Source organism: Erinaceus europaeus, unplaced genomic scaffold (genome assembly GCF_950295315.1).
Source record: "Erinaceus europaeus unplaced genomic scaffold, mEriEur2.1 scaffold_617, whole genome shotgun sequence".
Taxonomy (NCBI): domain Eukaryota; kingdom Metazoa; phylum Chordata; class Mammalia; order Eulipotyphla; family Erinaceidae; genus Erinaceus; species Erinaceus europaeus.
Genome location: NW_026648106.1, coordinates 52,688 through 76,195, shown reverse-complemented (window position 1 = coordinate 76,195; position 23,508 = coordinate 52,688). Strand labels below are relative to the sequence as shown.

The 23,508-nt window shown below is 49.9% G+C and overlaps 1 protein-coding gene across 1 annotated transcript in view; it reads right to left on the bottom strand.

The window, feature by feature from the left end:
* Positions 1 to 158: 158 nt before the first annotated feature.
* LOC103122242 (rho guanine nucleotide exchange factor 18-like) overlaps positions 159 to 23,508 on the bottom strand; it is a 63,278-nt gene continuing 39,928 nt past the window's right edge. Inside the window, exon 11 of the mRNA XM_060184735.1 lies at positions 159 to 938. Coding sequence (XP_060040718.1) covers positions 790 to 938 — 149 coding nt within the window. The 3' untranslated portion in view covers positions 159 to 789. The remainder of the gene's footprint in view (positions 939 to 23,508) is intronic.

Here is a 23,508-nt window from a genome sequence, read left to right as displayed (position 1 = left end):
TATCCCAGGTTGCTTGGGTCTGCCTCTGTCTGTCTGTCTCTGTCTCTCTCTCTCTCTCTCTCACACACACACACACACACACACACACACACACACACACACACACACACACACACACACACACACTTGCTTCTCCAAATCACCCGTCTCCTCCAGGGAATCTCCGAGCTCCCCCAGGTCTCTCCATCTTTCTTTCTCTTTCTCTTATGGATACACCTGCTTCCCCAGGGCACCACTGCCCCAGGGTACCCCACTGTCTTCCCCAAGTCACCACCCCCCGTCTCCCCCATGCCAGGTCCTGTCTTTCCTAGGGTACCCCACCTTCCCCAGATCACCCCTGTCCACCCCAGGACACCCCTGTCACCCCCAAGACTCCCCATCTACCCCGGACATCACTCCTGTCTCCTGCAGGGTACCCCCATCTCCCCCATGCCATGTCCTGTCTTTCCCAGGGTACCTCACCTTTCCCAGATCACCCTTGTCCATCCTGGGGCACCCCATCTTCCCCAGGGCACCCCCTGTCCACCCCAGGACACCTCCTGTCTCCTCTAAGACACCCCATCTATCTCACATCACCCTTGTCTATCCCAGGGTACCCCATCTTTCCCAGGGCACCTCCTGTCCACCCCAGGACACCTCCTATCTCCCCTAAGACACCCCTATCTTCCCCAGAACACTCTATCTACTCCAGGACACCCTTAGTCTATTCCAGGGTACCCCACCTTTACCAGGCTACCCCTTGTCTCCCCCAGGCCCCCCCATCTCCCACCAGGCCCCCCTCATCCCCACTCACCTGGGCCGTGCCCCGCTCGCCGAGGCCGGGGGGCTGGGTGCAGGCTGGGGCGCCCCCTTCTGCGCCACTGTCATGCCGGCATTCCTGGCCGGGCCGGGGCTGCCCTGGGAGGCGAGGGGGGCCCGGGGGGGCTCCTTCAGTGAGGCTGTGAAGACCGAGGTGAAGACAGAGTTGGCACCCAGGAGTCTGGGACCCCCGGGGCGTGGGGGGCGCAGGGCGGCCAGCACCCTCGAGGTCAGAAGCTCCTGCTCCAGCAGGCCGGCCTCTCCCCACCTACGAGCGGCCCCCAGCATAGCCAGCTCGGGGGGCCCCGGCCGCTCCCCGCCTCGGGAGTGGGTACTCCCCATGCTTAGCCTCCTGTACTGCGGGGGCTGCGAGGGCCCTGGGCCTTTTTATACTTCCCAGATCCTTCTAGAAGCCTACGGTGGAGGCTGACGCAGTCCCCCACACCCACCCCACCCCTCTGACTGTACTGGACCCCACTGAGAGCAGCTAGGGTGGAAATCACAGTCTCTGGCTAAAAGAAAAAAAAATAAAAAGAAAATAGAGAGAGATGGCCCTGGAGGTGACAATTAGTCTCAGCTGGAGTGTCAGGCCCCAGAGGAGACTCTGGGCCGCCTGTCGGGTTCACTATTGATTTCAGGTAGCCAGAGAGGAACAGACGGGCAGATGGAAGAGCAGAGGGTGCTGCTGGAGCTCCCCCCGGTGGCTAGAGGTCCAACGAGGTGGTGGGGGGAACATGCAAAACGAGGCGAGGTAGGCGCCTTCCTAGGTGAGCTCTAGCTCTCATCACCTTATACCCCCATCTTCCCCTCTCAAAAGATCAGGCTGGGGAGATGGCAGAGTGGTGATTCAAGAGGCTGGCCTGCCTGAGGCTCTGAAGTCCCAGGTTCAAGCCCCGGCACTACCATCAGTCAGGGATGACCAGGGCTCTGGTTCTGTCTCTTGCTCTCAAGAAAATAAAGTATGGAGGAGGGGAGGGGAAGAGAGAAGATACCATAATGGTTCTGCAAACCACTCTTCCTTCCTGCCTGAGGCTATGAGGTCCCAGGTTCAATCCCCAGCATCACCATTATTAGCCAGAGCTGAGCAGGATACAGGAGTATGTCTGTCTCTGTCTTTCTCTCTCTCTCTCTTTCATATCTCTATCATTCAAATAAATACATAATAAGGGGACTGGGCAGTGGCACACCTGGTTAAGCATACGTTAACACCATGCACGATGACCCCGGGTTCAAGCCCCCTCTCTTCACCTGCAGTGGGACGCTTCACAATTAGTGAAGCAGGTCTGCAGGTATCTTTTGCTCTCTCTTTCCATCTCTCGCCTTCCCTCCCTCCCAATTTCTGTCGTGCCAAAAAAAAAAAAGGTAAGAATGTCCATTGGGAGCTGTGAATTCATCATAATTCATTATGCAGACACCCAGCCCCAGCAATAACCCTGGTGGCAAAAATAAATAGGTAAAAAAAAAAATTAAAAACGGGGAGTCGGGCGGTAGCGCAGCGGGTTAAGTGCACATGGCGCAAAGCGCAAGGACCGGCGTAAGGATCCCAGTTCAAGCCCCCGGCTCCCCACCTGCAGGGTAGTCGCTTCACAGGCGGTGAAGCAGGTCTGCAGGTGTCTGTCTTTCACTCCCCCTCTCTGTCTTCCCCTCCTCTCTCCATTTCTCTCTGTCCTATCCAACAACGACATCAATAACAACAATAATAACTACCACAATAAAAAGGGCAACAAATGGGAATAAGTAAATAAAAATCTAAAAAAAAATTAAAAACAAATAAAATTGTATTTATGAGAGAGAGAGAGACAGAGAGAGGGAGAGAGGTAGCAGAAGAGTCTCTTTCTGGGCCCATGCAATGCCAAGGATCGAACTCTGGACCTCAGGCTTAAAAGAGTCCAATGCCTTATCCACTGGGCTACCTCCCTGGACCTCGTCTGTTCATTCATTCCCCAATAGCCCCCACTAACTGGTGACCTCAAACAGCCCAACAGACATCCCAACCACACGTGGGGGGGGGGGGGGCCAATAACAAGCTCTCCTACACAGACAAAAAAAGCACTGCCAGGCTGAAAATCTCTAGGCGGCTCGGAACCCTTCCTGGGGAGTCAGGATCTGGACTCACAAGTCCACGACCAAACCCACACGTGGCTTCTGACAGGCGGTTCCTTTGCGGCTCCAGTGCTGCCTCAGGTGAGACACTGAAATCCCAGCACTCCCAGGGAACAGAGTTCCTCAGACACGCCCTGTGCGAGAGACTTGATCCCCCAGGACTGTATTTATTCCTGCTTAAAGATATCATGCGTGTGTGTGTGTGTGTGTGTGTGTGTGTGAGAGAGAGAGAGAGAGAGAGAGAGAGAGTGAGAGAGAGAAGGAGACAGATGTCAGAGCGCTAGGAATGAGCTTGAGACCTCTGGGAATTCAGGCATGCAAGTACTAAGCTTGCAGTGGCTGAGATGTCTCCATAGTCTGGTGTGGAGGAATCCTCATGGAGGGTGGAGCACGGCTGTGTGTGTGTGTGTGTGTGTGTGTGTGTGTGTGTGTGTGTGTGTGTGTGTGTGTGTGTGTGGTCTCTCTCCACTCTCAGCACCATGGACAGCCCCATGGTGGGTGGGCAGGGCTGTGGGGTCTCTCCTCTCTCAGCACCATGGACAGCACCCAGGGAGCCCATGGAGGGTGGGCAGGGCTGTGGGGTCTCTCCTCTCTCAGCACCAGGCACAGCACCCAGGGAGCCCCATGGAGGGTGGGCAGGGCTGTGGGGTCTCTCCTCTCTCAGCACCAGGCACAGCACCCAGGGAGCCCATGGAGGGTGGGCAGGGCTGTAGGGTCTCTCCTCTCTCAGCACCAGGCACAGCACCCAGGGAGCCCATGGAGGGTGGGCAGGGCTGTGGGGTCTCTCCTCTCTCAGCACCATGCACAGCACCCAGGGAGCCCCATGGAGGGTGGGCAGGGCTGTGGGGTCTCTCCTCTCTCAGCACCATGGACAGCACCCAGGGAGCCCCATGGAGGGTGGGCAGGGCTGTGGGGTCTCTCCTCTCTCAGCACCATGGACAGCACCCAGGGAGCCCCATGGAGGGTGGGCAGGGCTGTGGGGTCTCTCCTCTCTCAGCACCATGGACAGCACCCAGGGAGCCCCATGGAGGGTGGGCAGGGCTGTGGGGTCTCTCCTCTCTCAGCACCCTGCACAGCACCCAGGGAGCGCATGGAGGGTGAGGCAGGCCTGTGGGGAATCTCTCCTCTCTCAGCACCCTGCACAGCACCCAGGGAGCCTCATGGAGGGCGGACAGGGCTGTGGTCGCCCTTGCCCAGAACTAGAACTAGAGAATGAGGACCAAGGAGCAGGTGAAGTCAGTACAGCACTAAACTCGGAAGCATGAGGTCCTGATGTCAATCCTCATCATCATGCATGCCAGAGTGATACTCTGGTGTCTCCTCTCTCTCTCTCTCCCTCTCCCTCTCCCTCTCCCTCTCCCCCTCTCCCTCTCCCTCTCCCATGCGTGTGCACCACCTGTCTCTCAGGTATCAACAAATGGACACTGAATAAAAATAAGTTAGAGGGGGTCGGACGGTGGCGCAGTGGGTTAAGCGCATGTGGCACAAAGCACAAGGACAGGCCTAAGGATCCCGGTTCAAGGCCCCGGCTCCCCACCTGCAGGGGAGTCGCTTCACAGGCAGTGAAGCAGGTCTGTAGGTGTCTGTCTATCTGTCTCTCCTCCTCTCTGTCTTCCCTTCCTTTCTCCATTCCTCTCTGCCCTATCCAACAACGACAACAACAATAAAACAGCAAGGGCAACAAAAGGGAATAAGTAAAAATATTTTAAAAAATTAAAAATAAATGAACAGGAAGAAGAAGAAAAAAAAAACAATAACAACAAGGCAATTTTACTTATTTAGACCAGTGCCCTGCTCAGTTCTGGCTGATGGTGGTGCTGGGGACTGAACTTGGGACTTTGGAGTTTTACGCAAGACAGTTTTTTGGGGGCATAATCACTCTTATATCCCTAGTTTTCTCCCTCTCTATTATTATTGTTACTATTATTATTTTTAATGAGAGAGAGAGACACCAGAGCCCTGCTCAGTTGTGGCTGATGGTGGTGCAGGAGGTTGAACCTGGGACCTCAGAGCCTCAGGCAGGAGAGTCACAGCTCTTTGCCCTGTGAATGAGTTTTTAACCTCTGCCCAGAGCGGGGGTGGGGGGGGGGGGAAGACAGGCAGGCCAGCCAGGCAGTAGGAAATCTGGTTAAGTGCTCATATGACAGTGCTCAAGGATCCAGGTTCAAACCCCTGGTCCCCACCTGCAGGGGGAAAACTTTGCAAGTGGTGAAGCAGGACTGCAGGTGTCTCTCTGTGTCTCTCCTCCTGCCCTCTTAATTTCTCTCTCTCTCTATCCAATAATAAATTAATAAATAAATAATATTAAAAGAGAGAAAGAGAGAGACAAACAGGTTACAGGGAGAGACAGACAGTGCTGTGTTTCTGGCATGAGGCCACAGAGGGGCTGAGAGCTGTCTACACTCCATTAGCCCTGTCCACACCCCACCTCTGTGGCTCTGGAGCCCAATTAACACTGTCGACCCACTGCTGGGAGGTACCATTGATCGGGGGCCCAGTGACTACTGAGCTGTCACTCATGAGGGGACAGGGACATGGGGAGGAGGCAGAGGAGAATGACACACAGTCCATTGTGCCTGGGAAGAAAAAACAGTCTGCTCTCAGCCACCAAAGGGCACTGGGACACGGTTTTGATCAGGTAGGGTTGCTTTTTTATTCAATGCACTCGATCATTTGCGAATAGTGGTGGCCTGGGGATGGGGGTGCAGTGGATAAGGCCTTAAGACTCTGGAGCCTGCATAAGGATCCCGGTTCGAACCCCGGCTCCCCACCTGCAGGGGAGTCGCTTCCCAGGCGGTGAAGCAGGTCTGCAGGTGTCTGTCTTTCTCTCCTCCTCTCTGTCTTCCCCTCCTCTCTCCATTTCTCTCTGTCCTATCCAACAACAATGACAACAACAATAATAACTACAACAATAAAAAACAAGGGCAACAAAAGGGAATAAATAAATAAAATAAATATTAAAAAAAAAAAAAGACTCTGGAGCCTGAGGGCCTGAGTTTGATCCCTGGTATTGCTCCTGTGCCAAAGGGAGGCTTAGTTTTCTCTATGTCTCTCTTTCTCTCTCTCTTTCAATTGTATATTATTGGATAGAGACAGAAAGAAATTGGGGGGGGGGAGACAGAGAAAGGAGAGAGACAGAGACACCTGCAGCTCTGCTTCACCACTCACGAAGCTTTCCCCCCTGCAGGTGGGGACTGGGGGCTTGAACCTGGGTCCTTGTGCATTGTAACATGTGCACTTAACCAGGTACACTACCACCTGGCCCCTCCTCTCTCTCTCTCTCTCATGCTACTCAATCAGAAATAAATTTGAAAAAATAATTCGTTAGAACTACAAAAAACAGCAGAGTGGTTCTACAAAAAGACTCTCCTGCCTGAGGCTCTGAGGTTCCAGGTTCAATCCCCTGCACCACCATCAGCCAGAGCTGAGCAGGGCCCTGGTATTCTCTCCCCTCCCTGTCTCTTTCACATTAATATAAATAAAATATTAACAATAAGATAGTGCTATAGCATTCATTTTTTAAAAAAAGATAAATCTTGAGAGTCAGGCGGTAGTGCAGCGGATTAAGCGCACGTGGTGCAAAGTGCCAAGGACTGGCGTAAGGATCCCGGTTCGAGCCCCCGGCTCCCCACCTGCAGGGGAGTCGCTTCACAGGTGGTGAAGCAGGTCTGCAGGTGTCTACCTTTCTCTCCCCGTCTCCCACTCCTCTCTCCATTTCTCCTGTCCTATCCAACAATGACGGCATCAATAACAACAACAACTACCACAATAAAAACAAAGGGAAAAGAATAAAAAAGATAAATCTTAAAGAAAAGTTTATTCATTCAGAGATAGAGAGAGATATAGAGAGATGGAAGCAGAGTCTCCCTCTGGCACATGTGATGCTGGGGATTGAACTCAGGACCTCATGCCTGGGAGTCCAATGCCTTATCCACTGTGCCCTCTCCTGGTCCACCCCAAGAATTCTATATTAAAAAAAAACACAGGTTCCTCAGTGGAGGAGAAGCCACTAGAACTTCCTTATGAAGGCAGCAGAGCTCTGACCCAGAATGTTTTCTGTCAAAGGTCACAGCACTGTCCCAGATCAGCAAGATGTGTGTGTGTGTGTGTGTGTGTGTGTGTGTGTGTGTGTGTGTGTGATTCCTTTTAAGATAGAGACAGAGAAAGCAGAAGGAGAGGGAGAGGAAGAGGGAGGGAGACAGAGGTTGGGGGAGGGAGAGGGGAAGGGAGTGAGACATAGAGGAAGAATAAAACTATAATGGTAGTCGGGCGGTGGCACAGCGGGTTAAGCACAGGTGGAGCAAAGCACAAGGACTGGCACAAGGATCCCGGTTTGAGGCCCCAGCTCCCCACCTGCAGGGGAGTCGCTTCACAGGCGGTGAAGCAGGTCTGCAGGTGTCTGTCTTTCTTTCCCCCTCTCTGTCTTCCCCTCCTCTCTCCATTTCTCTCTGTCCTATCCAACAATGACGACATCAATAACAACATTAATAACTACAACAATAAAACAAGGGCAATGAACGGGAATAAATATTTTTTTAAAAAAGAATAAGCCTATATTACTCTGTACAAGTTCAAGCCCTGTCCCCCCTCCGCCTAGTCCCCCCCCACCTGCAGGGAGTGAAATTTCATGAGTGGTAAAGCAAGGCTGCAAGACTCTCTCTCTCCCCCCCAACCCATGCCCCATTTCTCTCAATCTCTCTCTAGCGAATATATATACATTTTGCCTCCAAGGTTAGCACTGCTTGGTGCCAGCGCTACAAATCCACTGTTCCTGGTAGCCTCCCCCCCACACATTTTATTGGCTAGGACAGAGAAATTGAGAGAGGAGTGAGAGATAAAGAGGGAGAGAGACAGCAGCCCTACTTCACCCCTTGTGAAGCTTCCCCCCTGCAGGGGGCTTGAACCTGGGTCCTCGTGCATTTTTTTGACTTCATACCATGTGTGCTTAATCAGGTGTGCCACTGCCCAGCCCCTAAAATAAATAAATTAAAAAAAATTTTTTTTTCTTTTTCCTAGAAAAAAAGCTCAGCTCTGGCTGATGGTGGTGCTGGGGAATTGAACCTGGGGTCTTTGGAGCCTCAGGCGTTGAGAGTTGCTTTGCAGAATCATCATGCTATCTACCAAAACACCCCCACATACCTATACATAACATACTTAAAAGCATAATAAAAATTGTGTAAGAAAAGAAAGAAACTACAACAATGAGGCTCTCTCTAATGTACTGAGGGCCAGGTTTGAACCTGGGTCGTATGTATGACAAAGCAACTGTCTCTCAGCTCTGTGTGTGTGTGTGTGTGTGTGTGTGTGTGTGTAAGGGTGTGTGTGTGTGTGTGTGTGTGTAAGGGGGTGTGTGTGTGTGTGTGTGTGTGTGTGTAAGGGTGTGTGTGTGTGTGTGTGTGTGTGTGTGTAAGGGTGTGTGTGTGTGTGTGTGTAAGGGGGTGTGTCTTCTTTCCTGACCTCCCCCCGTTTTTTTTCTCCAGCCTAGACAATTTTCTGGGGGGTGGGGGGCTGGGAGAGCCAGCAGGAAGGAAAGTTGGTTCGTTCGAGGGTTCCAGAAAGCACTCAGAGAAAGAAAGAAAGAAAGGGAGAAAGAAAGAAAGGAAGGAAGGAAGGAAGAAAGAAAGAAAAAAGAAAGAAAGAAAGAAAGAAAGAAGAAAGAAAGAAATCGTTTCTGAGGACAAATGGTTTTTCAGTTCACAGTTGTGTGTGGTCTTGCCCTCCTGGGAGTAGACGAATCAATGAGACTAAGTAGAATAATTGATTTCTGTGCCTGGCTTTATGGCACTGTTCTGATCTGTGAGATGGGAACAGAGAGAGAGAGAGAGAGAGAGAGGTGGGAGGAGAGAGAGAGACAGAGACCAGAGCCCTGCTCAGCTCTGGCTGATGGTAGTGCTGGGGATTGAACCTGGGATCTCAGAGCCTCAGGCAGGAGAGTTTTTTTTTTTTTTTTTACTTCACTTAATGAAGGAGGGGGTGGGGGAAGAGAAGAGGAAGGAAAAAGAGAGAAAAGAAGGCTTCAGGAGACAGAAGGAATTAAAAAAATAAAAGAGCAATCTGGGTCTGAAAAGTGTTATGACAGAAAGATGACTCTTCCGAAACCTGAGAGCTGGCTTTCTCTCCACCCTTCCTTTCAGATTACATCAAACCCTGCTCACATCATCAAATAAAAAAAAATAGTAACAACTAAAAAAAAAAAACCGAAAAACAAAAACCAAACCAACTGTGGTATCTTCTTGATTATGGTTTCAGGAAGCTAAAAAATCACAAAGGGGGTGTGGTCCAGGAGGTGGCGCAGTGGATAAAGCATTGGACCCTCAAGCATGAGGTCCTGAGTTCCATCCCTGGCAGCATATGGACCAAAGTGATGTCTAGTTCTTTCTCTCTCCCCTCGTATCTTTTTTTTTTGCCCCCAGGGTTATTGCTGGGCTCAGTGTCTGCACCATGAATCCACCGCTCCTGGAGGCCATTTCCCCCTTTTTGTTGCCCTAGTTGTTGCAGCCTCCTTGCGGTTATCATTGCCATTGTTGACATTGCTTTTGTTGTTGGATAGGACAGAGAGAAATGGAGAGAGGAGGGGAAGACAGAGAGGGGGCGAGAAAGACAGACACCTGCAGACCTGCTTCACCGCCTGGGAAGCGACTCCCCTGCAGGTGGGGAGCCGGAGGCTCGAACCAGAATCCTTATGCCAGTCCTTGCGTTTCGTGCCACGTGCGCTTAACTTGCTGCGCTACTGCCTGACTCCCCCTCCTATCTTTTCATGAATAAATAAAATCTAAAAGAAAGAAAGGATCACAAAGGGGTGTCAGAGTAGAAATAATTCACAATATCATCCACTTCAGGGTTGATTGCAGCATATATATATGTATCTAACAGGGCCCTACTCAGCTCTGGCTGATGGTGTTACAGGGGATTGAACCTGAGACTTTGGGGCATAATCATTATGCTATCTACCCTCTGACCCAAATCATCTGTCTTATTTTAAAAAAATATTTATTTATTCTCTTTTGTTGCCCTTGTTTTTTTTTTTTTGTTTTTTTTTACTGTTGTAGTTATTATCATTGTTGTTATTGATGTCGTTGTTGTTGGATAGGACAGAGAGAAATGGAGAGAGGAGGGGAAGACAGAGAGGGGGAGAGAAAGACAGACACCTGCAGACCTGCTTCACCGCCTGGGAAGCGACTCCCCTGCAGGTGGGGAGCCGGGGGCTTGAACCGGGATCCTTAAGCTGGTTCTTGCGCTTGGTGCCACGTGTGCTTAATCCACTGTGCTACCGCCCGACTCCCCCAAATCATCTTTTAAAGACTTATTTTACAGATTAATTAGAGAGAGAAAGGCTGGAGATATGACATAGTAGCTTTGCAAAAGCCTCTCCTGCCTGAGGCTCTGAGGTCTCAGGTTCAATCCCCAGCACCAGCATCAGCCAGAGCTGATTAGAGCTCTGGTGTCAGCCTCTGTCTGTCTCTCTCTCAAACAAAACATGACAGACCTAAAACCAAAACCCTGGGCAGATATTTATTCCCCTCCCCCTAAGTTTTTTTTTTGCCTGTATAATATTCCACCATCTCCAGTAGACTCGAAGGGGAAGAGGCACAGACACCAAGAGTCCTGCTCCATCACTCTGCAGGTGGGGACAGGGGGCTCGAACCCGGGTCCCTGTGTATGGCGACATGTCTGCGCTCCACTGGTTTAGCCACCTGTGCACAGATGTGGCCACCAGGTGTGGGGAAGCTTGGCCCTCCTGGCCCCGGGGAACGTGAACTTGGGACCCACTTGCTGCTCAGGGCACCCTCCCTCTTGGGACAGCTGAGTCCCAGCCACTGTCTGTCCTGTCTCCTGTCCCTGTCCTATGACCTGTGGATAAAGTCCTAGCTCTCTGGCCTTGGGGGACCCCATGGGGCCCCGGGCGTCCCTCTGTCTGGCCTGTCTTGGGGATGACAGGTCAGAGTCCTCCAGGGCTACCCTTGGACAGCTGGCTGCCTGTCCCGGAAGCTTGGACCAGACACACCTTCTGCTGTCATCCCCCCCCTCTGTTGCCACCCCTCCTCCACTTTGCACTTTTGACCTCAGGGGCAAGGGTCAGGTGTCCATTAAATCAAATCTTACACCCTGGAGGGGCAGCTTTTAGAAGAAGTTGGAGGGGAAGAAGACAGACAAACTGGAGTTTCCTGTGGTGCTGTAACATCCTCTCATGGGGTGCCTGGGAAGGGAGGCTCTAAGTTGACAAGGCAGGCACTTGTCCTGATGAGCTCTCTCTGGCCCTTGGCTGTCAGACTTTAACATCGACACAGACGATTCTTACAAAAACGGGGGAGGGGCAGTGGTGCAGCGGGTTAAGCGCACATAGTACAAAGCGCAAGGATACGCACAAGGATCCCAGTTCAAGTCCCCAGCTCCCCACCTGCAGGGAAGTCGCTTCACAAGCGGTGATGCAGGTCTGTAGGTGTCTGTCTTTCCCCCTCTTCCCCTCCTCTCTCTATTTCTCTGTCCTATCCAACAACGAGAGACATCAACACAACAATAATAACCACAACAAGGCTACAACAAGGGCAACAAAACGGGGGGGGGGAAATGGCCTCCAGGAGCAGTGGATTCATGGTGCAGGCACTGAGCCCCAGCAATAACCCTGGAGGCAAAAATAATAACAACAACAACAAATTTCTAGGCGTTAACTAGATACTATTGGAAATTCAGAAAGTTCTGGACTAATTAAATCAACTTTCCCCTTTGATAAAAGCTGTTTTTTAGGGAGTGAGACATCAATAATAAAAGATTATCTAGGGGACGGGTGGTTAAGCGCCTGGTTAAACGCACACATTACAGGGCATAAGGACTCAGGTTCGAGCCCCCGGTCCCCACCTGCAGGGAGAAAGCGGCTGCAGGTGTCTCTCTGTCTCTCTTCCTCTCTATCATCCCCGTTCCCTCACGACTTCTGGCTGTCTTTATCCAATAAATAAATAAAGATAATAAGAAGATTTTAAAAGGGAATATCTTTCTCCATTCATATTTTCGTTAATAGCAACATTCCTCTGAAGTCATGTCAAATTGACCTCAAGTGTCAAGATCTTTACGTCTGTCTAATTAAGCTAAGAACCACACAAGGCAAACTGCTTGAGTTGAGTCACCATGGAGAGAGGAAGGAAGGAAGGAAGGAAGGAAGGAAACGAGAACATTCATGGGCACCTACCAGATGGCTGTGTCAGTTTTGAACCATAAAAGCAAAAACAAAACAAACAAAAAATAAACAAAAAATGCAGCATTCTTGGTGTACAAGAATTATGATAAGGACCCAGGGTGAAAAATGTCACCGATGTTGCTGTTGGGCAGGGCTGTGGGGTCTCTCCTCTCTCAGCACCAGGCGCAGCACCCAGGGAGCCCATGGAGGGTGGGCAGGGCTGTGGGGTCTCTCCTCTCTCAGCACCATGCACAGCACCCAGGGAGCCCCATGCAGGGTGGGCAGGGCTGTGAGGTCTCTCCTCTCTCAGCACCATGGACAGCACCCAGGGAGGCCAAGGAGGGTGGGCAGGGCTGTGGGGTCTCTCCTCTCTCAGCACCATGCACAGCACCCAGGGAGGCCAAGGAGGGTGGGCAGGGCTGTGGGGGTCTCTCCTCTCTCAGCACCAGGCACAGCACCCAGGGAGCCCATGGAGGGTGGGCCGGGCTGTGGGGTCTCCCTTCTCTCCAGGGACTGAATCTGGAATCTGAGGCCTGCATGCCTGATGCTTTACCAGCTGAACTATCTCCCCAGAAGTCCTCAAGCACCTTATTTAGGAAAGGACTTGACATTTTTCCTGGAAACACACCCAACCAGGGGTGTGGGGTGGGGCTCGGCTCAAGTACACGTGACCTGCGGCTCAAGTACACGTGACCTGCCAAGGTGTCTGGAAGTGGAGGCAGCGCTAACCTGCTACCTAGTTGGGGCCACGCCCCTCACCCCATAATCAAGTGTACACACCTGTGTGAAACAAGCTTGCAGGAGGAAGGGGTGTGTGTGTCTGACCTGAGTCCCCAGCCCAGAGGTCACTGGAGGGTCAAGTTTAGGAATCAGAGGTGGAGTGTGGCTGGGGGTGGTGGTGGTGGTGGTAGGGGAGCCAGCCAGTCCTTTTGGCTTAGGGAGGCGAGGTCATGGGGGTCATTTGCTTAGGGTTTTGAAGGATGAGTAGGAGTTTGTTAGAAAGGGAGCAACCGAGAAGTTGGAGATTGCCTCTGGTATTATCTGTGGTTACTGCTTTGATCTACCAGCACTGTGGAGGTTCTCTGGGGTCTGTCTGTCTATCTCTCAGGATTAAATACGGCCAGTGAAATAGCTCTGTTGGTTAGTGAGCTCTTTTGCATGTCTGTGACCCAGGTTTAAGCTCTCAGCCCAGAGGAAGCCATGGAGCTGGGTCTCATTCTTAAAAAAATAAATAGGGAGTGGTCCGGGAGGTGGCGCAGTGATGAAGCTTTGGGCTCTCAAGCATGAAGTCCCGAGTTCGATCCCCGGCAGTACATGTGCCAGAGTGATGTCTGGTTGCTCTCCTGTCTTTCTCATAAATAAATAAAATCTTTAAAATAAATAAATAAATAAATAAATAAATAGGGAGTCTGGCGGTAGCGCAGCGGGTTAAGCACAAGTGGCGCGAAGCACAAGGACTGGTGTTGAGGGGGGGTGATGGGGAGTTCGAACCCCCAGCTCCCCACCTGCAGGGGAGTCGCTTCACAGGCGGTGAAGCAGGTCTCCAGGTGTCTGTCTTTCTCTCCCCCTCTCTGTCTTCCCCTCCTCTCTCCATTTCTCTCTGTCCTATCCAACAACGACATCAATAACAACAATAACGACAACAACAATAAAAAACAAGGGCAACAAAAGGGAAAACAAATAAATATTAAAAAAAAATTTCCAGGGAGCCTGGTGGTGGTGCACGTGGTTGAGCGCACATGTTACAGTGCGCAAGGATCCAGGTTCGAGCCCCTGGCCCTCACCTGCAGGGGGGAAAGCTTCACAAGTGGTGAAGCAGGGCTGTAGGTGTCTCTCTGTCTCTCTCCTTCTCTATCACCCCCTTCCCTCTCAATTTCTGACCGTCTCTATCCAGCAAATAAAGATTAAAAAAAAAAATCCCTGCCTGAGGTTCTGACGTTCTAGGTTCCATCCCCAGCACCACCATTAGCCAGAGGTGAGTGGACTCTGGTTGAGGGAGGGGGGAAGGGGAAGGGGAGGAGGATAAATACAGCCAGGGAAGAAAGCCCACTGGGGAAGGTGGGTAAGTGGAGGAAGTTATCTTTAATAATAGACCTCAGCCAAGTCCCATATTTGGCCCTGGAGATAATGAAGGCCTTGCCCTCCTGTCTTTGAAGTCAAGGTTTGATTGGTGATAAACTTTCTCTCTGATCGATGTCTGCTGTGGGGCACAGCAGCTGAAGCCCAGGTTCAGAGGGCCAGCTGGGGGGCACTGGTTGTGGGTGGCCCCAGTCCTGACACCCTAGGGTCCTTTACATGGGAAGCCCAGGGAAGGTAGGAGACGCGGGGGGCTAGTCCCCGAGACCTCCACGTGCAGATGACAGAGGAAGTGGGGGCCGGGGACTGTGTGTATGTGTGTGTGTGGGTCATCGGTGGCTGGGGCAGCCTTAGTTTCAAGCTCTGGGTTTAAATTAAAAAGTTTTTTTTAAATTTTATTAGTTTTTAAAATTTATTTTCCCTTTTGTTGTCCTTGTTTTTTTATTGTTGTTAGATAGGACAGAGAGAAATGGAGAGAGGAGGGGAAGACGAGAGGAGGAGAGAAAGACACCTGCAGACCTGCTTCACCGCCTGTGAAGCGACTCCCCTGCAGGTGGGGAGCCGGGGACTCGAACCGGGATCCTTACGCTGGTCCTTGTGCTCTGTGTCACGTGCGCTTAACCCGCTGCGCTAACACCCGACTCCCCCAATTTTTTTTTTCCAATTTTTTTTTAAAGTTAATATCAGTTCTAAATTAATTTTATTTTAATGAGAGAAAAACAGAGACAGAGAGGAAGGGAGGGAAGGAGGTAGAGAGAAGGAGAGGGAGAGAGAGGGAGAAGGAGGAAGAGGCGGAGGGGAAGAGGGAAAGGGAGAGGGAGAGAGGAACCAGAGGCCCATGGTGATGCTAGGGGCTGAACCGGAGAACTCACAACCTCAGGTAGGAGGCTTTTTGCAAAACCATTATGTGATCTCCCAGGCTCTGTCTTTTTCTTGTTGATTTGTAAGAACTCTTTTTTTTTTTAAACAGAGCCCTGCTCAGTTCTGGCTGATGGTGGTGCAAGGGATTGAACCTGGGACTTCAGAGACTCAGGCAGGAAAGTAATTTGCAGAACCATGATGCTCCCTGGCCCTCCTTTTTCTTGTTGATTTACAAGAACTCTTTACATATGTGAGATATATTTTACCAGAGCCCTGCTCAGCTCTGGCTGATGGTAGTGTTGGGGATTGAACCTGGGACCTCAGAGCCTCAAGCAGGAAAAGTGTTTTGCAGAACCATAATCCTGTTTTTCACAGTCCTTAACTTCATTTATTTATATTTATTCAGGATTTGGATAGAGAGAAATTCAGAGGGAAGGGGGATATAGAGAGAGGGGGCCAGGTGGTGGTGCACCTGGTTAAGCGTACACATCACAGTGCACAAGGGCCTAGGTTCAAGCCCCCAGTCCCCACCTGCGGTGCAGGATGGGGGAAGCTTCATGAGTGGTGAAGCAGGGCTGCAGGTATCTCTCTGTCTCTTTCCCTATCTCCCTATCCCCTCTCAACTTCTCTGTCTCTATCCATAATAAGTAAAAATATAAACATATAAAAAATTAAGAGACAGAGAGACACCTGCAGCCCTTCTCCACCACTCATGAAGCCTCCCCCCCTTCAGGTGGGGACCAGGGCTTTGAACCCAGGTCCTTGTGCCTGGTAATGTGTGCGCTCTATCAGGTGCACCACCTGGCCCCTGCCTCCTTTTTTTTTTTGGGGGGGGGGACAGGATTCTTATAGTGCTGTTCCTGGATGCAATCATGATTTTTAAAAAATTATTATTCCTTTTTGTTGCCCTTGTTGTTTTATTATTGCTGTAGTTATTGTTGTTATTGATGTCGTCGTTGTTGGATAGGACAGACAGAAATGGAGAAAGGGGAGTCGGGCTGTAGTGCAGCGGGTTAAGCGCAGGTGGCGCAAAGCACAAGGACTGGCATAAGGATCCCGGTTCAAACCCCGGCTCCCCACCTGCAAGGGGAGTCGCTTCACAGGTGGTGAAGCAGGTCTGCAGGTGTCTATCTTTCTCTCCCCCTCTCTGTCTTCCCCTCCTCTCTCCATTTCTCTGTCCTATCCAACAACAATGACATCAATAACAACAATAACTACAGCAATAAAACAACAAGGGCAACACAAGGGAATAAATAAATAAAATAAAATATTTAAAAAAAAAGAAATGGAGAAAGGAGGGGAAGACAGAGAGAGGGAGAGAAAGACAGACACCTGCAGACCTGCTTCACTGCTTGTGAAGCGACTCCCCTGCAGGTGGGGAGCCGGGGCCTCGAACCGGGATCCTTTCGCGGGTCCTTGCACTTAACCTGCTGCGCTACCGCCTGACTCCCACAACCATGATTCTTACATTCATTATCTTCCTCGTCATCAGCTTGAGTCTTCACAGTTGTTTCCTCCGGAGCTGTCATTAGCTCTTCTCTACACTTAAAAGTCAAGAACCTGCTCATTTTGGCCAGAGATTCCCAAGTGGGAGTGACTCAGGGTCTGGGGGTGGGGGGGAGGGCGAGAAGGTGTGAGGCGTTCAAACTTGGAAGCCATTTTATTTATTTTTGGGGAAGCCAGGGCCTCACACATGCAAGATTTCCCTGCTCCAAGCAACTTTTTTTTTTTTTTGCCTCCACGGTTATCACTGGGGCTGGGTGCCTGCACTCCAAATCCACTGCTCCTGGAGGCTATTTTTCCCATTTTTGTTGCCCTTGTTGCTGTTGTTATTGTTGCCATTGTTGCTGCTGTTGTTGCTGGATAGGACAGAGAGAAATGGAGAGAGGAGGGGAAGACAGAGAGGGGGAGAGACAGACAGACACCTGCAGACCTGCTTCACCACCCGCAGGTGGGGGGCCAGGAACTCGAACCAGGATCCTTTCGCTGGTCCTTGTGCTTAGCGCCCACCCCTTCCACCCCCTTTTTTTAAAGGTTTATTTATAAGGGCCAGGTGGTGAAGCAAACACCCGGGTTCAAGTCTCTGGTCCCTACCTACAAGGGGGAAACCTTCACAAACACTGCAGCAGGGCTGCAGGTATCTCTCTTTCTCTCTCTCTCTTTTTCTTTCCTCCATCTCATCTTTTTCATTGTCTGTTAGAAGGGAGGGGGAAAAGAGAAAAAAAAAAAAAAAGGCCATCAGGAGCACCCGGGACTTGAACCCAGAATGCCACGCAGGACAAAGCATGGATCAGTCTCCAGGTAAACTAGCTTGCGAGTCCATCATGCTTATTTACTTATTTATTTGTTTATTTATCCAGAGCACTGCTCCCAGCCCTACTTTTATTATTATTTTTTTCAGAGAGAGAGAGAGATAGAAACAGACAGATATGTACCAGTGTCCTGCTCAGCTCTGGCTGCTGGTGGTGCTGGAGATTGAACCTGGGACCTCAGAGCTTCAGGCAGGAGGAATCCTTTGCAGAACTACAGTGCTGTTTCTGAAGTACCGCTATCTTTTGTTTTTCTCTCTCTTATAAAAATGTATTTTGGGGGAGTCGGCTGGTAACGCAGCTTAACACGTGGAGCAAATCGCAAGGACCGATGTGAGGATCCCGGTTCGAGCCCCTGACTCCTCATCTGTGTGTGGGGGGGTCACTTCACAAGCACTGAAGCAGGTCTGCAGGTGTCTGTCTTTCTCTCCCCCTCTCTGTCTCCTCCTCCTCTCTCCATTTCTCTGTCCTATCCAACAACGTCGGCAACAGGGAGTTGGGTGGTAGCACAGCGGGTTAAGCACATGTAGCACAACAATGACAACAACAATAACTAGAACAACGAAACAAGGGCAACAAAAGGGAATAAATAAATAAATACTTTTTTAAAAAATAGGAACGCTATCAGGGGAGGGGATACAGAGCTCTGGTGGTGGGAACTGTACCCCTCTTATCCTATGATCTTGTCAGTGTTTCCATTTTATAAATAAATACATTAAAATAATAATAATAATAAAAAAAAAGAACTGTGGTCCATACTCCCAGAGGGGGAGAAATATTAGATAACTAGAGAGCACTGAACTCCAATTCCATCAGGACCCGGAGAAAAAGGAGGAAAAAAGAAAAGAGATTTAGAAGTAGCAACAGGTGTAGGTGTGACTTAAAATGAAAGGCAAAGCAGAACCATAGGGGACAAAAATATAGAGACAGATAGTTCTAGAAATAATAGTCAACCCATCTCTGTGACCTTGGGAGAACCACTGCAGTTGACAATAGAGGGAATGGGGACACAGAACTCTGGTGGTGGGGACGAGGTGGAATTAGATCCATTATTTTATAAAGTTGTAAATCACTAAAAAATTTTTTAAAAAATGTATTAATAACTACAAAGAGAGAAAGCCCAGAGCCCAGCTCAGCTCTGGCTGATGGTGGTGCTGGGGACTGAACCTGGGACCTCAGAGCCTCAGGCAGGAGAGTCTTTCTGCAGAACCACTCACTCTGCTGTCTCCCTAGCCCTGTCTTTTTCTTGTTGATTTGTAATCACTCTTTACATATATGGGCTATAAAAAAAAAACAAAGACCTGCTCAGCTCTGGCTGATGGTGGTGCTGGGGACTAAACCTGGGACCTCAGAGCCTCAGGCAGAAGAGTTTTTGGCAGAACCATCATCTCTCTCACTTCTTCTATTTTCCTTCCTACCTCTCTAAATTATATGGTGACCAGAGGAGAGTCTGGAGCCCAGAAAGATTAACAAACATTAACAAACATCCTCTCGGGACTGTCGTCCAACTTCATGGGTGACTAGGTCTTACTGAAGTTCTCAGTGTGTTGCCTCTGGCCTAAACCATGGGGCGTGGTCTGTTGAGGCCCCGCCCCCAGAGACACCTGCCTACAGGCAGAATTTGCCCGGAAGAGACTTCTCCCTGGTGATGATTCACAGTGGCTCCCAGGCCCCTGGCTGTAGGCTTTCTCCATCCCCGGCCGCATCTTGGGGTGACAGGGAAGGGCTGACTGGTCTCTTAGTCGGGAGATCCCGCCTCCCTCCCCAAACCTATTTGGCCAGGGACCAGCTTTCTAGTTCTCTGTGGTTTGCTCTATTTATTTATTTATTTATCTATCTATCTATTTAAAGACTTTCTTTTTTATATATATTTATTTATTCCCTTTTGTTGCCCTTGTTGTTTTACTGTGGTAGTTAGTATTGATGTCGTCATTGTTGGATAGGACAGAGTGAAATGGAGAGAGGAGGGGAAGACAGAGAGGGGGAGAGAAAGACAGACACCTGCAGACCTGCTTCACCGCCTGGGAAGCGACTCCCCTGCAGGTGGGGAGCTGGGGGGCTTGAACCGGGATCCTTACACTGGTCATTGCACCTTGCGCCACGTGCGCTTAACCGGCTGCGCTACCGCCTGACTCATTTTTTTTTTATTGCCACCAGGGTTATCACTGGGGCTTGAAGCTGGCACTATGAATCCACTGCTCCCTCTGACCACTTTTTCCTTTCAAAAAGAAAAAAAAAACTTACTTGATATGATAAGAAACTGGGAGGGGTAGGGGAGACAAGAGAGACACCTGCAGCCCTGCTTCACCTCTCGTGAAGCTTTCCCCCTGCAGGTGGGGAGTGGTGGCTCGAACCCGGGACCTTGCGCAGTGTAATGTGTGTAGTCTATCAGGTGCGCCACTGCTCAGACCTTTGATTTGTTGTTTTTTTAAAAAAATATTTTATTTTATTTATTTATTCCCTTTTGTTGCCCTTGTTTTATTGTTGTAGTTATTATTGATGTCGTTGTTGTTGGATAGGACAGAGAGAAATGGAGAGAGGAGGGGAAGACAGAGAGGAGGAGAGAAAGACAGACACCTGCAGACCTGCTTCACCACCTGTGAAGTGACTCCCCTGCAGGTGGGGAGCCGGGGTTCGAACCGGGATCCTTATACCGGTCCTTGTGCTTTGTGCCACCTGCGCTTAACCCGCTGCGCTACAGCCCGACTCCCCTTTGATTTGTTTTTATGAAAGAGAGAGAGGGGTGGGAGTGGGGGGGGAACCAGAGCACTGCTCAGCTCTGGCTTCTGGTGGTGGTGGGGATTGAACCTGTGGTCTCTGGAAGCTCTGGCAGGAGAGTCCTATGCTCTAAGTTATCTGACTAATAATAAAGATTTACTAATTAACGAGTGAGAATCAGTATCACTTTGGCACGTGTGGGGCCAGGGATTGAACTCGACCTTAGAGATAGAAGTCTGCTGTTCTCCTACTGTGCTGCCTTCCTAGCTGCAAGGCATTTTTTTAAAAAAAATAAGATTTATAGATTTATGGGGGCCAGGTGGTGGCACAGCTGGTTAAGCGCACATGTCACAGTGCGCAAGGACTCAGGTTCAGGCATCCAGTCCCCCACCTGCAGGGGGAAAGCTTCAGGAGTGGTGAAGCAGGGCTGCAGGTGTCTCTCTGTCTCTCTCCCTCTCTATCACCCCTTCCCTCTCGGTTTCTCTGTCTCTACCCAATAATAAATTAAATAAAAGATTTCGTGATATTATGAGAGAGGGAGGGATAGAAGGACAGAGAATCAGTGCATCATTCTTGCCCTTACTATACTGGAGACCAAACTCAGGACCCCACATTTCAGAGTCCAATGCTTTATCCACTGCACCTCCTTCTGGACTGAACAAACATCTCCACACCTGTTTTATTTAAAAATACGATTTGAACTGGAGAGGTAGCATAATGGTTATGTAATATAAATAAGATTTTCTGGGAGTCGGGCGATAGCGCAGCGGGTTAAGTGAATGTGGCGCCAAGTGCAAGGACCAGTGTAAGGATCCTGGTTCGAGCCCCCAGCTCCCCACCTGCTTCACAAATGGTGAAGCAGGCCTGCAGGTGTCTTATCTTTCTCTCCCCCCTGTCTTCCCCCGTCTCCATTTCTCTCTGTCCTATCTAACAACGACGATATCAATAACAACAACAGTAATAACTACAACAACAATAAAAAAACAATAAGGGCAACAAAAGGGAAAATAAATAAATAAAGTCTAAAAAGAAATAAAGATTTTCTTTCTTTTTTCTTTTATTATAATCTCTATTTTTAAAAGTTATTTTATTTATTGGCTTGAGAGAGAGCAATTGAAAAGAAAGGCGATAGGGAGGGAGGGAGAGACACCTGTAGCCCTGTTTTACCACTCACGAAGCTTTCCCCCCTGCTGGTGGGGACTGGGGGCTTGAACCCGGGTCCTTGAGCATGGTAACACGTGCACTCAGCTAGGTGAACCATAACCTGCCAACACACACAGACTTTATTTTTAAATGTTGACAGTCATCTACCACTGGCTGACGGTGGTGCTGGGGATTAAAACCTAGCACCTCAGAGCTTCAGGCAGGAAAGTTTGTTCCAGAATCATTAGGCTGTCTCCCCAGCCCAAGGCTTTCACCGAAAAAAAAATTTTTTTTAACTATCTTTATTTATTGGAGACAGCCAGAAATAGAGGGAAGGGGGGAATGATTAAGAGGAAGAGAGACAGACAGAGTGACACCTGCAGCCCTGCTTCACCACTTGCAAAGCTTTCCCCCTGCAGGTGGGGCTAGGGGGTTTGAACCCAGGTCCTTCCTTACACATCGTAACATGTGTGTGCAACCAGGTGCACCATCACCCAGCCCCAAGGCTTTCACTTTAAAAAGCTTTATTATTTATTTATTTTGAATATTTTGTTTTAGTATGTGAGAGACAGACAGCCCTGCTCAGCTCTGGCTGATGGTGGTGCTGGGGATTGAACCTGGGACCTCAGAGCCTCAGGCAGGAGAGTCTTTTTGTAGAACCACTCTGCTGTCTCCCTAGCCCTGTCTTTTTCTTGTTGATTTGCAATCACTCTTTACATATGTGGGCTATAAAAAAACAAACAGCCCTTCTCAGCTCTGGCTGATGGTGGTGCTGGGGACTGAACCTGGGACCTCAGAGCCTCAGGTAGGAGTCTTTATGCAGAACCACTGTGCTGTTTCCTCCAGCCTTTACAGATTTATTTTGATGAGAAAGAGTGACAGAGACAGAGAGAAATATGCCAGCACTCTGCTCAGCTCTGACTGATGGTGGGTGTTGGAGATTGATCCTGGAACCTCATGGGTTCAAATCCTGTGTTCTGCCCGTGAAGCCTTTCTGAATAAAGTTTTACTGGCACGTGCCTATGCCCACTTTGTCCCTGACCTTGTGTGTGGTGGTGGCAGTGGCAGGGGGAACAGAGGGACCACTACTACAGGAACTGTTCTCCAATGTTTACTGTCTGGCTCAGGCTAGAAATCACCTGCTAGTTCATGGTCAACTGATTCAAATGCTTTTCTTTCTGGAAGGGTTTAGATTATGTTCAGCAGGGCTCAGGGGCCCTAGGGAGAGATGGGGACGGACACACACACACACACACACACTAAGGGGGGGAGGTATAAGAGTTACTGAGTTCCTGGGCTGGTAGCAAATAAGTCAGAAGCTGGCGTCTTTTTATATTTTTATTCCATTTATTTATTTATTTATTTTTATAACCAGAGCCCTGCTCAACTCTGGCTGGTGGTGGTGCTGGGGATCGAACCTGGGACCTCAAGTCTCAGGCACACAAGTCAAGCTGTATCACTGCTGTGCTGTCTCCCCAGCCCCTTACTTTATTTTTAAAAATCTTTTAAAGAGGGAGTCGGGCGGTAGCGCAGCGGGTTAAGCGCAGGTGGCACAAAGCGCAAGGACTGGCGGAAGGATCCCGGTCTGAGCCTCTGGCTCCCCACCTGCAGGGGAGTCGCTTCACAGGCGGTGAAGCAGGTCTGCAGGTGTCTGTCTTTCTCTCCCCCTCTCTGTCTTCCCCTCCTCTCTCCATTCCTCTCTGTCCTATCCAACAACGATGACCACAATAATAACTACCACAATAAAACAAGGACAACAAAAGGGAATAATAAATAAAAACGTAAAAAAGAGATTGATTTATTAATCAGACGAGGGAGATGAGGGAGACAGGGAGACACGTGGGGGGTGGGGAGTGGGAAACAGAGTAACACTCAGGCACGATGGATGCCAAGGATTGAACTCAGGACCTCATGCTTGAGTCCAGTGCTTCTCTACTGCGCTAACTCCTGGGCTCAGTGGAGGTGGGCTTCGCAGCCTCTCCAGACACCCCCTTAGAGGTAGGAATCTGACTCCAGCTGCTTGTTATTTGGAACTTAGCCAACTGCCACCCCTAGGAGGGAAATTCCAGAACCTTCCAAACACGCTCATTAATATTCCCTGGAGGGCAACAGTGGTGTGAGCTGGAATATATATCTTCCTCTCTCTCCTACCTCAAGGTTAGCAAGAAAAAGAGCTTCCTGTGTTTATGTAAGCTGGATGCCAGGCTAGGCAGACATCTTGGGGTCTTTCTTTCTTTTTTTTTTTTTTCCCCCAAGCAGAACATTGCTCAGCTCTGGTTACTGGTGGTGCTGAGGGCTCGAACCCAGAAACCTCTTGTTTGCAGGTCT